Source organism: Heloderma suspectum, chromosome 3, assembly GCF_057233095.1.
Source record: "Heloderma suspectum isolate Gila_16-S chromosome 3, 16-S_ref, whole genome shotgun sequence".
NCBI lineage: Eukaryota > Metazoa > Chordata > Lepidosauria > Squamata > Helodermatidae > Heloderma > Heloderma suspectum.
This window is the reverse complement of record NC_139460.1, coordinates 272,102,161-272,116,280: the sequence shown is the minus strand read 5'-3', so window position 1 is coordinate 272,116,280 and position 14,120 is coordinate 272,102,161. Positions and strand designations below refer to the sequence as shown.

At 45.9% G+C, this 14,120-nt stretch overlaps 1 protein-coding gene across 9 annotated transcripts in view; it reads left to right on the top strand.

Annotated features, from left to right (window-relative positions):
• The first annotated feature begins 1,777 nt into the window (after positions 1-1,777).
• Positions 1,778-14,120, top strand: part of FARP2 (FERM, ARH/RhoGEF and pleckstrin domain protein 2) — a 124,934-nt gene continuing 112,591 nt past the window's right edge. For 8 of the 9 annotated variants that reach the window (XR_014789568.1, XR_014789570.1, XR_014789569.1 and 5 more), the window contains exons 1-2: positions 1,814-1,917; positions 11,535-11,767. Coding sequence is in view for 6 of the 9 variants with exons in the window: in XM_084847006.1 (XP_084703132.1) it covers positions 11,564-11,767 (204 nt within the window). In the remaining 3 variants the exon portion in view is untranslated. Of the gene's footprint in view, positions 1,918-11,534; positions 11,768-14,120 lie in introns of all 9 variants that reach the window. The other variant, XM_084847008.1, reaches the window with a different exon arrangement.

Sequence of the window (14,120 nt, the reverse complement as noted above, 5' to 3'; positions counted from 1 at the left end):
TGCCGCAGGATCACCCCCACGGATCGCTGTACTCACAGACATCTTAGGGTGTTTCTGGATGAATGGCTTCTAGTGCTACCAGTCAAAATATATTGTGCAGCTATATTGTGGATCGCATATGTATTCACACAACTGCATTCCACATGGCAGTTACAGTAGCAAAGAATGTTCTGGCTGGAAGAGATACTGCATTTCCCTGGGTACATCTGAGTGCTCAGAAAAATCACAGACTCACAACAGGAGGATGTACACACACTGTGTTTTATAAGTGTCAAACATGCTTTTAATGTGAAACAGTTTGTACAGAAAGGCCCTTGCAACTTCCATTCCTCAGAATACCAGATGCCTGGGGGGCGGGGGACACACACAACCTTTACGCCCTAGTTGATCCAATTCAGGAAGGCAATTCTCTCCTATGAATTGCTCAGTAAAATTGGGCACATTTAACAAGTGCCACCCCAAGTACTTCTGAACCTCTCTTCTGCATGTGTGAAAGACAGAGAAATACAGTTTTAAATATGCTTGTTGTATCAGTTTTAAAAAATATATAGATAACTCTTCCTGCATTTTTTTTTTTTGGTATCTGAAGCTTTTTTTTAGGTCCACTCCCATTTTTTCCATAGAGTTATGCACATTTGGGAGTGGCTATAACCTTTCCTCATAACAGCAAGAAGCATCACTTTCACCAGTGTGGATTTTGGTCATTATCCCCCTCCCTCTGCTACCTACAACAAAAGATTGACCTCAGTCAAGTTTCATAGGAGAGGTGAAGCGTGGGAGTGCTTCCAGATGCGGCTTTTAGCCCTGTCTCATTCATGGATTTTCACAAGAGTTCCAGACAATGTAATCTTCCACTTATAACCCCCCCCCCATGTTTACCTACCACATCTTTTTTTTTTTTCTTTCTACAGAAAATCAGATAAAGATGGAATACCTGCACAATGCTTTTTGCCTGGTAGTGCTAGGAGCCCACTGTCTGGAAGCACCCTGGAACAATGAAGGAAATGGCAGTATAGCAGTGAGCTAGGCTGCTTCCAGATGAGATTTTTATTGCGCCATTAGCCTGCCTCTTAAGTGTAATTTTACAGCCCAGGTGGCATCATCCTGCACTTTAACCCTTCTGTACTTTCTCACCACGAATTCTGGCTTTTATATTACAGCACAAATCCGTTAAGCGTGACTGGGCAATGCTGTCTGTTAGCGCTAGGGCCCCTCCATCTGGAAACACCCTTGGTCTTTATCCTTACTGCAGAAAATCCGTTTGGGGGGGGGGGGGGAAAGCAAGACAAAATCGTAGCACAGTGCCTGCTTGTTAGCGATAGGGCCCCTCCGTCTGGAACAACCCTTTCAATTACCCCTCCTGCTAACTGAAAGTGCAGGAAATGCAATGTGCTTTGCGGTCACCGGCTACACCACGTCCATTCACTAAAAGAGATCCCTTTTCCGCCTTCTGTTTATCCACCCCGCATTAACAGCATCCACACCCGACGCGTATGCCACGCGCAACTAAACCCCGCGCCTGGCGTCGCTCCGGAAAGCGCCCCGGGCTCGTCGCGATGACTCTCCTCCGGGGGCGGCTGCTGGGACAGCGCTTGGCGCGCTCGACCGCAGAAGCCCCGACTCCGGCGCCACGCATTTTTGGCGCCGCCCGAGCCCCGCTTTCCCCCGGGCGCGGGGCGCGGGGCGCGGGCGACGCAAGCGCCGCCCAGCGCCGAGGCTGGCGGCCTCGGGCTCGTGGGAAAGCGCGTCTCAAGCCCCGCCCCGGGAAGCCCGCGGCAGCCAATGAGAGGCGCGTGTCTGGCAAGGAGGCGACGGCGTCGGCCGCCCGAGGCGGGCCGAGGGGGGAAGCGGCGGAGGCGCGCGCGGGCGCGGGCGCGCGGCGAGGGGTGTCGTCGGCGGGCGAGGCGCCGATCTGAGGTGAGGGCGCGGCGGGCGGGCGGCCTAGGGACGGAGGGAGGTGCGGCGTGCCCTCGGCGGGGGCCTCCAGCGGTCGGAACTGGCGCCCGCTCCCCCTCGGAGCCGGGCTGGGGGCTGTGCGAGGAGTCCCGTCGCTTCTCGCCGCCCGCCTCCCGGGGCTTCGCAGGGTTCGTGGCCTCATCGGGTGTGGAAAACGCGACCCTGTGCCCGGGAGAAAAACACGGCCGCTTCTCTCGTCCCCCGCCGCTCCCTGGGGCGGGGCGGGCAGCTCCGGGTCCCTCCCTGACACCTATGTCGACTGGGGTTTCCGTGGCTGTTGGCCGGGCACCTCGCATTTCTACATCGCCTCGCATCGGTGGTGCTTCCGAGATCCGGAGTGCTGCAGCGACCGGGGCGTTCCTCCGGAGTCTGTCTTTATTTTTATTTTTTTATCACAACTTCCCGGTGGTTTCTGAGTTCGAGCCTTTTGAACCGTTCGAGTATGTTCCTGATTCACTAGTATATAAAGGCACATCGCTCTCCCCCCATTGTGGTTTTCATGAAACCTGGCGCATGCGGCTGTCGTTATGATAGATTTGGTGCAAGTACGTCAGTTTTTCCAAGACACTGGTTTTAGATGGTATGCTGGGGGGGGGGGGTGCCCATCCAGAAGGCTTGCAGAACACTTGCACACTATGTTTAAAGGTTGTAACTGCTAAACTCTGTGCACAGATAATTCTTTGTAATGATGTATGCCATCCATCCTTCGATAGCATTTATCTGTCCTGAGGCGTCTACCTGCTCAGTTTAGCTCATTTTATCATTTAGAATTTTGCATATATGCTTGATTATAACCTAAAGGCCGCATCTTAAGTTACAGGTTTGCTATATGGAAAGCACTTCCCTATAGGAATATATAGTGTGAAACCTGCTTGTATATATATGTATATGTGCTGTGGAGGTGTGGCTGGTTTGTGTACACAGTGATATACATACTTGTGTGTAATGATTATGCATAATCTATATATGAATTACACACTCTTCCCATATAGGAAATCTGCAGTGTGTGAAATATGCTGGAGGGATTGTCCAGGCTGTAGCTTCCCTCATGTCTTGCTCATAGTGTAATGCCAAACTGGAACTAGGGGGGAAGGGTATAACCAAAAAAACAAAAACAAAAGCCAAGTTAGTGTACCAGTTTCTCTTGCCCTGTTCCTCATGCACTGATCTTTTCAATTGGTATGATATTTGGACTACTTGGAATCAAAACTGACTGATTGACCAGTTCTCTGTATAGCTTTCAAATGTTGCATTCACTGCATCACTGTGCCTGACACTTGAAAAACCTTTTCGACCAAGTTACTTTAGTAAATCGTATATTGTAGTCATTTATCTGCATTATAGCAGATTTCATGCATTCTTCTTGCATTGTATTCTGGCACATTGCATAAAATGTGTGGAAGGCTATTTTGATGTGCTTTTGGGCCCTGAAAAAAAATCTGAGTTTGCAGTTGTATGCATGCTTACTTGAGAGTAAGTCCTATTGAATCCAGGGGGACTTGTTTCCAAGTTAACTTACACAGGATCGGGCTGGAAGAAATACTTGTTGTGTCTTATTTGCAATGATATGTTTTTAATAATGTTTTTAATTTAAGAATCAAGTAGCTATGTACAGTAGTCTCTGCTCATGTATCTTCATATTAATTTTGATCCTGCCCTGTCCTATAGGGCCTGGGTGGATTCTAATATTTCATATTCATGAAAGAAGCATGCTTCAACAAAATAATAGTCCCCACTGCAGCTTTAGTTGCACCATGTCACATGACTAACGGCCTGAAAGGGGCTGCACATCCCTCTGTAATATCAACAGCCTGAAGCTCAGTTCAGATAAGATAGATGTGAAGGTTTGTAGATGGGGTCTTAAATTGATGAGTTAATTAAATGGTGTACTCTAGATGGGACTGTTCCTCCCTCTGAAGGAGCATGTCTGCAGCTTAGGGGTACTTGTGGATCCAGCTTTGCTTCTGGAACCTCAGCTGAAGGTTGTGGCCAGGAGTGTCATCTTCCAACTTTACCCCATGTGCCAATTAAACCATCTCCTTAATGATGGGGATTTTGCCTCCATACTCCATATAACATTGGCCATAAAAGGTTTCTATGGTTATGTGTTTATTCTGGGTCCACTTAGAGTTGGTCTTGACCTTTTAAAGCTCAGCATGGCCTAAGTTCTGTCTGTCTGAAGAAGTGCCTCCTTCCATGTATTCCCTATCCTGCCCCTGGTGCATTGAGATAATTAGAAGAGGCTCCTTTGCATATGCCCCTGCCATCTGAAGTAAAGTAGGTAGTTGCAGGATCTAGAGCTATTTTGGTGGTGGCACCTCAGCCATGGAACTCTCTGCCTCTGTGGTTAACTTGACATCCTCCCTACTGGCTTTCAGGTGGCAGGTGAAAACCCTTTCAATTCAAGGTACTTCTAATTGAGTTTAGGTTTTTTAGCTGGAGTCTTTTATTCCTTACACTTGTTGGTTGTTTTTTCTATATGGCAGTTTGGTTTTTTTCCCCTGTAAACCATTCAGAACCTTGTGGAGTGACATATAAATCTTATAAATAAAATTAAATAAGGTTCATTAGTACCTCAATGAGCATTGCTATGTAGAGGAATTTCCAAGTCCAAATTTGTGTTTGCATACGTGTCAGCTGCACACACAGATTTTTTATTTTTTTTTTGCAGTGTTGGGATGATGGTGGAGATTCTGTATAGCAGCCTTCCTCAACCTGATGTCCTCCAGATATTTTAGACTATAACTCCCATTATCACATGACATACTGGCTGAGGGATGATGGGATTTGTAGTCAAAAACATATGGAGGGTACCTGGTTGGGGAAGGCTGCTGTATAACTATTTCCAAGACCCTCCTTTGACCAATTGTGTAACAGAGTGTTTTGTATCAGAGTTGGCTGTTACGAAGGGTAGGGCATTTCTTATTATGACTGTTCTCCAGAATGGGGAGTGTGGGGATTAATATTTTTTCTTAACCCATTCTGTACTTTCTGTTGATTTAGAAATATATTTTCATCTACATCTTTTTTTTTTCTTGTCTGATATTCCTAATGATGCAGTGTCTGAAAACTAACTTTCCATCTTGTGCTCCTTCTTCTCTACCCCTTCTTCCCCAGTCTCATGCAAGGCTGGCAGAAAAAGACATGCACTAGTTATTGTCAGTGGTTTGGTCTGCAACAGTTGCGTGCACTTGGCTGAGGACCACAAAAACAGAATTTACAAGCATTTCTTACTATTTATATCTAGCAGTTTATTTTAGCTAAAGGGCTTTGATTCTGTCTTAACTACTGATTTCGAATCTTATATTAGTCTGCCTTTACCAGAAGGCATAGGGCAGGTAGCAAAATGCACTTACTCAAAATGCAATTATTATTATTATTAGCATTTCTATACTGCCCCATAGCTGAAGCTGTCTGGCCGGTTTACAAAAATTAAAACATTAAATACAATATAAAAAGTTTAAAAGTCATTTACAAAAAAGCACATAAAAACACACAAATAATATACACAAACAACATAATTAAAAACATTGAACTATCAAACGTAACTAAAGACACATCCAGGACTGATTAAAACTCATCATGTATTTCCAGATGCCTGCGAAAAGAGGTAGGTCTTAACCTGGTGCCGACAAGGTAATAATGTTGGCACCAGGTGGACCTCATCAGGGAGCTTGTTCCACAGATGGGGGGCCACCACTGAGAAGGCCCTCTCCCTCGTTGCTGCCTTCCAAGCTTTCCTTGGAGGAGGCACTCAGAGGAAGGCCTTAGATGCTGAACGTAGTGTATGGGTAGGTTCATTTCAGGAGAGGTGTGCCATCAGGTATTGTGGTCCCAAGCCATATAGGGCTTTATAGGTTAAAACCAGCACCTTGAATTGAGCTCGGAAGCATATAGGCAGCCAGTGCAAGCAGGCCAGAGTCGGTCTTATATGTTCGAACCTTCTGGTCCCTGTTAACAATCTGGTGGCTGCATTTTGCATGAGCTGCAGCTTCCAAACTGTCTTCAAAGGCAGCCCCATGTAGAGTGCTTTGGAGTAATCTAACTTGGAGGTAGCATAGACAACTGAAGTCAGGTTATCCCTGTCCAGATAAGGGCATAGCTAGGCCACCAGCTGAAGTTGGTAGAAGGCACTCCGTGCCACTGAGACCACCTGAGCCTCAAGTAACAAAGATGGTTCCAGGAGGACCCCCAAGCTACAGACCTGCTGCTTCAGAGGAAGTGCAACCCCATCCAGAACAGGTTGAACACCCTCCATCCGGTCAGCAGAACCACCCACCAACAGCATCTCAGTCTTGTCTGGATTGAGTTTCAGTTTATTAGCCCTCATCCAGTCCATTATCACAAACAGGCACTGATTCAGCACATCCACAACCTCTCCTGAAGCAGATGAAAAGGAGAAATAGAGCTGCGTGTCATCAGCATACTGATGACTGCACTCAGTGGTTTCATGTAGATGTTGAACAGCGTGGGGGACAAAACTGACCCCTGTGGAACCCCATATTGGAAAACCCACAGGGCTGAGCAGTGTTCCCCAAGCACTACCTTCTGGAGCCGACCACCCAAGCAGGAGTGAACCCACTGCAATTCAGTACCTCCCACTTCCAGCTCAGAGAGCCATCCCAGAAGGATACCATGGTCGATGGTATCGAAAGCCGATCAAGGAGAATCAATAGGGTCACACTCCCCCTGTCTTTCTCCCAACATAGATCATCATACAGGGCGACCAAGGCTGTTTCTGTGCCAAAACCTGGCCTGAACCCCGATTGAAATGGATCCAGATAATCGGCTTCATCCAAGGGTGCGTGGAGGTGGTTGGCAACCACTCGCTCAAGGACCTTGCCCAGGAATGGAACATTTGCAACCGGCCTATAATTATTAAGGTTTTCTGGGTCTAGGGAGGATTTCTTCAGGAGTGGTCTCACCACCTCCTCTTTCAGGCAGCTTGGGACCACTCCCTCTCACAAGGAGGCATTAATCACCTCCATAGTCCAGCTGGCTGTTCCTTCCCTGCTAGTTTTTATTAGCCAAGAAGGGCAATGATCTAATATGGAAGTGGTTACACGAACCAGTCCAAGCACCTTGTCCACATCCTTGAGCAGTACCAACTGAAACTCATCCAAGAAAACTGGACAAGACTGTGCTCTGGATGTTGTTGTTGTTGTTCAGTCGTTCAGTCGTGTCCGACTCTTCGTGACCCCATGGACCATAGCACGCCAGGCCTTCCTGTCCTGCGCTCTCTCCCGGAGCGTGCTCAAGTTCATATTCATTGCATCCGTGATGCTATCTAGCCATCTCATCCTCTGCCGTCCCCTTCTCCTTTTGCCTTCAGTCTTTCCCAGCATCAGGGTCTTTTCCAGGGAGTTTTCTCTTCGCATTAGGGTGCTCTGGATACCTCACCAGATTCTCTATAGTAATACTTAAGTCCCACTGGATGCAAGAGATTTTATTCTGGAAGTGCCTAGCCAGTGCATTACAGCGGGCCTCAGATGGTTCCATAGTGTCCTCAGGGCCAGAATGTAAAAGGCCCCAGACAACCCTAAAAAGCTCCACTGAGCAGCATATGGACAATTGAATAGAGGCAGTGAAATATTTTTTGCCACTCTCACTGCCTTTGAATATACCTGGCTGTAGGCATGCACCAGGGTTCAATTTCATCCACTAGGAGTTTTTCTCTACTTGCTCTCAAGCCGTCTCCCATTTTATTTCATCACTCTCAGCTCTGGGGTATACCACGGAGCTGTACGAGCTGTACTCTGGAGAGGGCACTCAGGAGCAATTGTGTCAACTACCCGGGTCATTTCTGCATTCCACAGATCTACCAGGGCTTCGACAGGAGCACCAGCCATATCAGCTGGAAACCCCCCCAGAGCCTGTTGGAAACCATCTGGATCCATTAGCCTCTGGGGGCAGACCATCTTAATAGGTCCCCCCACCCTTGCAGAGGGGAAAAGCTGCTGTAAGTCTAAACTTCAGCAGGCAGTGATCTGACCATGACAAAGGGACTGATACAAAGTCCCCTACCTTCAGATCACCATCTCCATGTCCAGTTGAGAAAACCAGGTCTAGAGTATGCCCCGCTACATGTGTTGGGACAGTGACATGTTGGGACAGTCCCATGGCTGTCATGGAGGCCATGAAATCCTGAGCTGCCCCAGACAAGGTGCCCTCAGTGTGAATGTTGACACCCCCCCGTGGAACCAACAGTCTGGGGGATCTCAACAGCACACCTGAGACCACCTCCATCAGCTCACCTTGGGAGTCTGTTGAGCAGCAGCGTGGGCAGTACACCAACAGAATCCCTAATCTGTCCCGCTGACCCAACACAAGGTGCAAGCACTCCAGACCAGTAGTCACATGGACAGGGAGCCTGCAGAGGGAGATGGAATTCCTATAGACCACAGCAACACCCCTCCCCAGCCTTCAAGCCTTCCCTGATGCTGGACCAAGTATTCTGATGGGCATAGCTCAGAGAGACTGACTCCTCCCTGCTCACCCATCCAGGTCTTGGTTATACATGCCTGATTGGCCGCCTCATCCACTATTAAGTCATGGATAAGGGGGGGCTTATTACAAACCGATCTGGCATTTAAAAGCAGCATCCAGAGATTGGAAGGCAGGCTGATAGGGCAACCACCAAACCTGTGGATGCAGGGAGGACCAGAACATGGCACAGCTCTTAACTGCCTGGGCTGCGTTCCCCTTACCTGGCAAGTCCTCCTCACAATGCCATATCTCCCTCTAGCTGTCACTGATTGCCCCCCCCCCCAGGTCCCCCAATTGGCCCCATATCTTCCCTCCCAGGCACATACTCAGGACACTAGAAAGCCAGACAGAGGAACAGGGTCCAGGTCCCTAATCACAGCTAGGTGGTTCCTGGAGCTTCTAGCAGTAGGCAGCCTTTACAGCTGGAGTCAGGTTGGGGCCCTCCCAGGCCAGGTGGAAAGAGCCAGGCAGAGAAGCAGGGTCTAGGTCCTTCAAGGCTCACAGCTGGATGGTCTTTCAATTGTTTGAAAGAGGCACTAAAGCTCACTCTTCTCTATTTACAACACACCTGCCCAGATTAATAGATCTTTATGTTGTTCCCAGAAGATAGACCTGGACTTAACAGACCTCCTCTGAAAGAATAAAAACAAGGAAATAGCTACTGAGAGTGCTTTTCTTCATATCCTTGCAGTTCAGACATGGAGAATGCTGCTAAGAAGCTGCTCAGATGACTAGAAATTATGAAGGACAAACTTCAGTGTCTGAAACAATTTCATTTATTTTACTCCTTACTTCAGCACTCATACTGCATTTATCACTTATAATACGTTCCCTGTTCTGTTGCCCTAGAGCCCTACAAGTGTTATATCTTATGGATAACTGAAATTAGTGGTCCTGACCTGGCTGTTGCAATGCAGGTGCTGTCAAGTTACTAATCTTTAGTTCAAGCTGAATTAGAGATTTTTGTCTGTAAACTGGTAAACGTGTAACAGCGGAGAGCTTATTTTTGCTCTAAATGAGGGGTGGGAAACCTGTGGCCCTCCAGATGTTGTTAGACTCCAACTCCATCATCCCTGACCATTAGGCATGCTGGAGTTGGAGTCTAACAACATCAGGAGATGTGAATAGGTACATCTATTTGTATCAATCCCCACCTAGAGCAATATTTGCAAATGCTGTAGATGCTGGCATTGACTGGCCTAAGTCCATGATTGCATCAAGAGAGAGCTTGGCAGTATTCATGACCTGCCCCATTGATGGGCACTTAGCTTGTTTATTATACCTATTAACTTGATATGCTACTATCTCAAGTAATCTAAAGCAAAATGCAATGTGCCGTAACAAGTGAGTTTTGAGAGTTGTATGTACTGAATTATTGTAGTTGCTGTCAGCCAGTTTCATTAATAAAATTGAAATGTTTTATCTGTTGCAGAACTCTTTCTATTCTCTTTCCCTCTTCTATGTATATCAACCTGCTATTTCATTCTAAAAGACAGCCTTTTCTCTCAGTCATTTCACCCCCCCCCGACAATCACATCCTTCTCTCCTCACACACAGATACACTTGTCACGCACACTTCCCAACCCCCTCCACAACAGAGAGAGCAGCTGCTAAAGTGTTGTCCTCTCCAGCACAAATGCATGGAAGATTTTCTTTCCAGTGGTGGCTGCAAATTAGCATTGGGCAGGGGGCGAGGATTTGGTGGGTGGCTAGGACACGATGGGCCACAGGAGAGATCCCCCCCCCCTGCAAAAGGGCTTCATGCAGCCCACAGATTGGCTATATGTGATCTAAAGAATCACCTCCCACTATATATACTTACCTGCACCTTAGAATCATCAACAAAAACCCTTCTCAGAGACTCTGTCACAAGCTCAGAGGATGGCTGCACAACAGAGGGCCTTCTCTCTTGTAGCTCCCCAGTTATGGAATGCTCTGCCCTGAGAGGTTCATATGGTGGCTATATTGATAACATTTTGATGCCAAATACTTTTTTTATTTTCAAAGGCTTTTAAAGGTTTTCTTGTCTGGATGTTTGTAATATTTTAATTCTGTTGGTATTACTGAAGTATTGCTAAAAATATACTCCTTTATATTAGTGTTGTAGCCCTATGTGATTGCTCTTGTGCTCACTGTATTAATTCAGATGAGTATAGTTCTGCTATTTACTTGTTGATGTTAGTGTTTAATCTGATAGTATATAGACTTACGTTTTTATTTGTTTACTTTCTGTTCATTGCTTTGAAAACACTGTTGTTACAGTGCAACTTGTAATAGGTACTTTGAAGTGCAATCCTAACCCCCTGAGCTAGCTTACTGTAGAAGGAATGGGCACAGTGATCCTTTGCCAGTAGAGAAGAGTTTCACTGGTGGAGGGGCAGGCTCCATCTGCCCTAGCAGCCCTGTTCTGCCTGCAGAAACTATCGCCAGTGGTGTTCCCACTGGCAGAACGCATGAAAGCAGGCTGTTTGGGGGGGGCAGAACCCCCAGCAGCTTGGATCCCCTGGATCCAATGCCCTGTGGATCCCCCAAGGTGTCTGATTCTTGGACCCATCATCTACATTACCCTGGAGCTGATGTAGCAAAAAAGAACCCCACCTGCTGCCTTGGCCAGTGTGAGCCAGCAGGATTTGACATACAGTGGTAGATCCATTGCTCCTCTCCTTGCTGATACCATTTTGGATTGTTCTGCCCATCTTCAAGGGAGATAATTGCACTATTGTGTGTGTTGTGTCTTTTCTGGCTCCCTTGAGAATAGCGATGTGGATTGAGCTGGTGTTTAAACTTGAAGTCTAGAATTATATCCTGAATGTGCATACCAAGCTTCGCTTCAATATCCCAGTGTTTGGTAGAACTACTATGTCACAGTTGAACACTGAGGACGTGTTAAACCAAAAGCCTCACTTGGTTTGGCCAGTGCATGAACAGGGCCATAGAACTGCTTGATTAATGGCTAGAAAAATATTTTGAGAGCTAGGCATCAGCATCACATTTTTGTGCATAATGTGCTCATTTATCCCCCCAAAATAAAAAAAAAAATGTATTATGGTTTTTAAAGCATTCATTCCTTTATTTTATTTTTTCCCTTTTAGGTCATTGGATTATTATTTCATAGTGAAAAATGGGGGAGATAGAAGGTACATACAGAGTACTGCAGACTCCGGGTTCTCGTTTGGGAGTGCAGAAAAATTCTGGAGTTAGTACTCTGGAACCAGGACAGAACCTCTCCTCTGCCATAGCAACAACACCTACTAAAACACATGAGAGGTCTCTACAGATCAAGATAAAGCTTTTGGATAACACTGTGGAGATACTTGATATTGAGGTAAGCTTGTAGTATAGTTTTGGATATTGTGTTTGTATTCACTAGAATTTAAGGTACCTTTTGGAGAAGGGATTTGAAGTGGAATGAATACAGAAAATGCACTTTAAACCAGGTTAAAAGGTCTTTAGCTATTCCAATGAGAGAGATGCTTTTGAGGCATGCAAGAACCACACATGAATGCACTATGCAGGAATCTCCAGAATGAATTAAAGAGCTCATTTTTTTTATTGCTTCTCTAGAACCTCATTTCACATGGGAGTTAAAATGATGGATTACCAACATGTTTAAAATGTGTGTACATCACCATATTTTTTATATGTGGCCATGTAAACAGGCATACTGGAGATAGAGTTCACTGTATCCTAGGAGGATGGTATACTGTCAGGGTCCCTGCTTTGAGATGCTCGTTGGTGGTGTGTGTGGAATCGCAAGGAGGATTGGGAGAGAGAAATGGTTATCTGTTCACCCTCTGTGTTTGACTAATGGTAAGGAAGAAGAGATGAGAAGAGGCAACATGGTATTTCTCTCCCCTTTCCATCCCCATTTGAAATTAGATCTCTTCATGTTGCACAGGCTGGAAGAGGATGCACTGGTATCCAGTACAGTCTTGTGGTTAGAGGCAATATACTCCTTAGTTAAAGCCAGTTGATCTTCACACCTGCACACACAATGGTCATGTCTGTGCTCATAAATATAAAGCAGAGGTGGGCAACTTCGGAGGGTTTGGGAGCAACTTTAGCCCCACATTCCTGCTGGCAGTGCAGGGTCTGCAGGGGTCATGGATTGCCCACTTCTGATATAAAGGATAGGAATTCTCATGCACCTGTATACTATTGGGAATTTTCTGATTGAATATGTTCTGTAGTTTCTCTTGGAGAAGAGAGAAAATACTAAATCCTCATTATGCAATTATTCTTAATGTCAAAGAGCAGGTTTTTTTCCTGATGCTTGTAGGTAATATTTCCCCTCAGAAACATAGGATAAGTCTCCATTACAAATGAGTGTATAGTTCCTTTTCTTATAAAGTCCCCAAAATGTTGCTAGGTGAAGTTCTCCTGCACACTTCACCTATGTAGCACCTGGTTAAGGTTATTGATAGAAGATCTAATGTAACTTTTAGTTTTGCAGTCAAAAAGTACAGATGTTATCTTGAATGTGTGACTCTTGAAATAATCTTTTTCTGCATCAGGTGCTTCCCAAATGTGTCATTTGGTGTAGGCTGTTTGGCTTGGCTACCATACTAAAGAACGCCTCCACTACTTGATACAGATCGCTTACCTGCATTTTCAGATGTGCTGTGGTGGAGAAAGAACTATTTGTGTTCTGTAACTGTGTCTCACATGGATTCTTCTCTCCCCACCCATCTCTTCTCTTCCTGATTTAAGTGCTTTGAAATCACAAACTCTTATTAAAATGAAAACTGGTTATGTTTCTAAGATCACTTTGAGAACCTAGGTATAATCCACCTTCTAAATAATGATTTGCAAGGCTGCTATGAGTAGAGGAGGAGATCCTTTAGAGGTGAATATTTTATGCCTGCTTGACAAAATATAGTAAGTTACATGCCATCAGGGGTGCAAGTGCTTCACGCACATAGTTAGTTGAAGAGCACATCTTCCACCCACATGAAGAGCATGGAAAAAACATTCCTAAATTTGTTTAAAAGGTATTGGGTATTTTGTTGTTGTTCAGTCGTGCCCGACTCTTCGTGACCCCATGGACCATAGCACGCCAGGCCTTCCTGTCCTGCGCTCTCTCCCGGAGCGTGCTCAAGTTCATATTCATTGCATCCGTGATGCTATCTAGCCATCTCATCCTCTGCCGTCCCCTTCTCCTTTTGCCTTCAGTCTTTCCCAGCATCAGGGTCTTTTCCAGGGAGTTTTCTCTTCGCATTAGGTGGCCAAAATATTGGAGCTTCAGCTTCATTATCTGTCCTTCCAATGAGCACTCAGGGTTGATTTCCTTTAGGATGGACTGATTTGACCTCCTTGCAGTCCAGGGGACTCGTAAGAGTCTTCTCCAGCACCACAGTTCGAAAGCATCAATTCTTTGGCGCTCAGCCTTCCTTATAGTCCAGCTCTCACAGCCATACATTACTACTGGGAAAACCATAGCTTTGATTAGACGGACCTTTGTCGGCAAGGTGATGTCTCTGCTTCTTACTATGCTGTCTAGGTTGGCCATAGCTTTCCTCCCAAGGAGCAAGCGTCTTTTAATTTCATGGCTGCAGTCACCGTCTGCGGTGATCTTGGAGCCCAAGAAAGTAAAATCTGTCACTGCTTCCATTTCTTCCCCTTCTATATGCCAGGAAGTGATGGGGCCAGATGCCATGATCTTAGTTTTTTTAATGTTG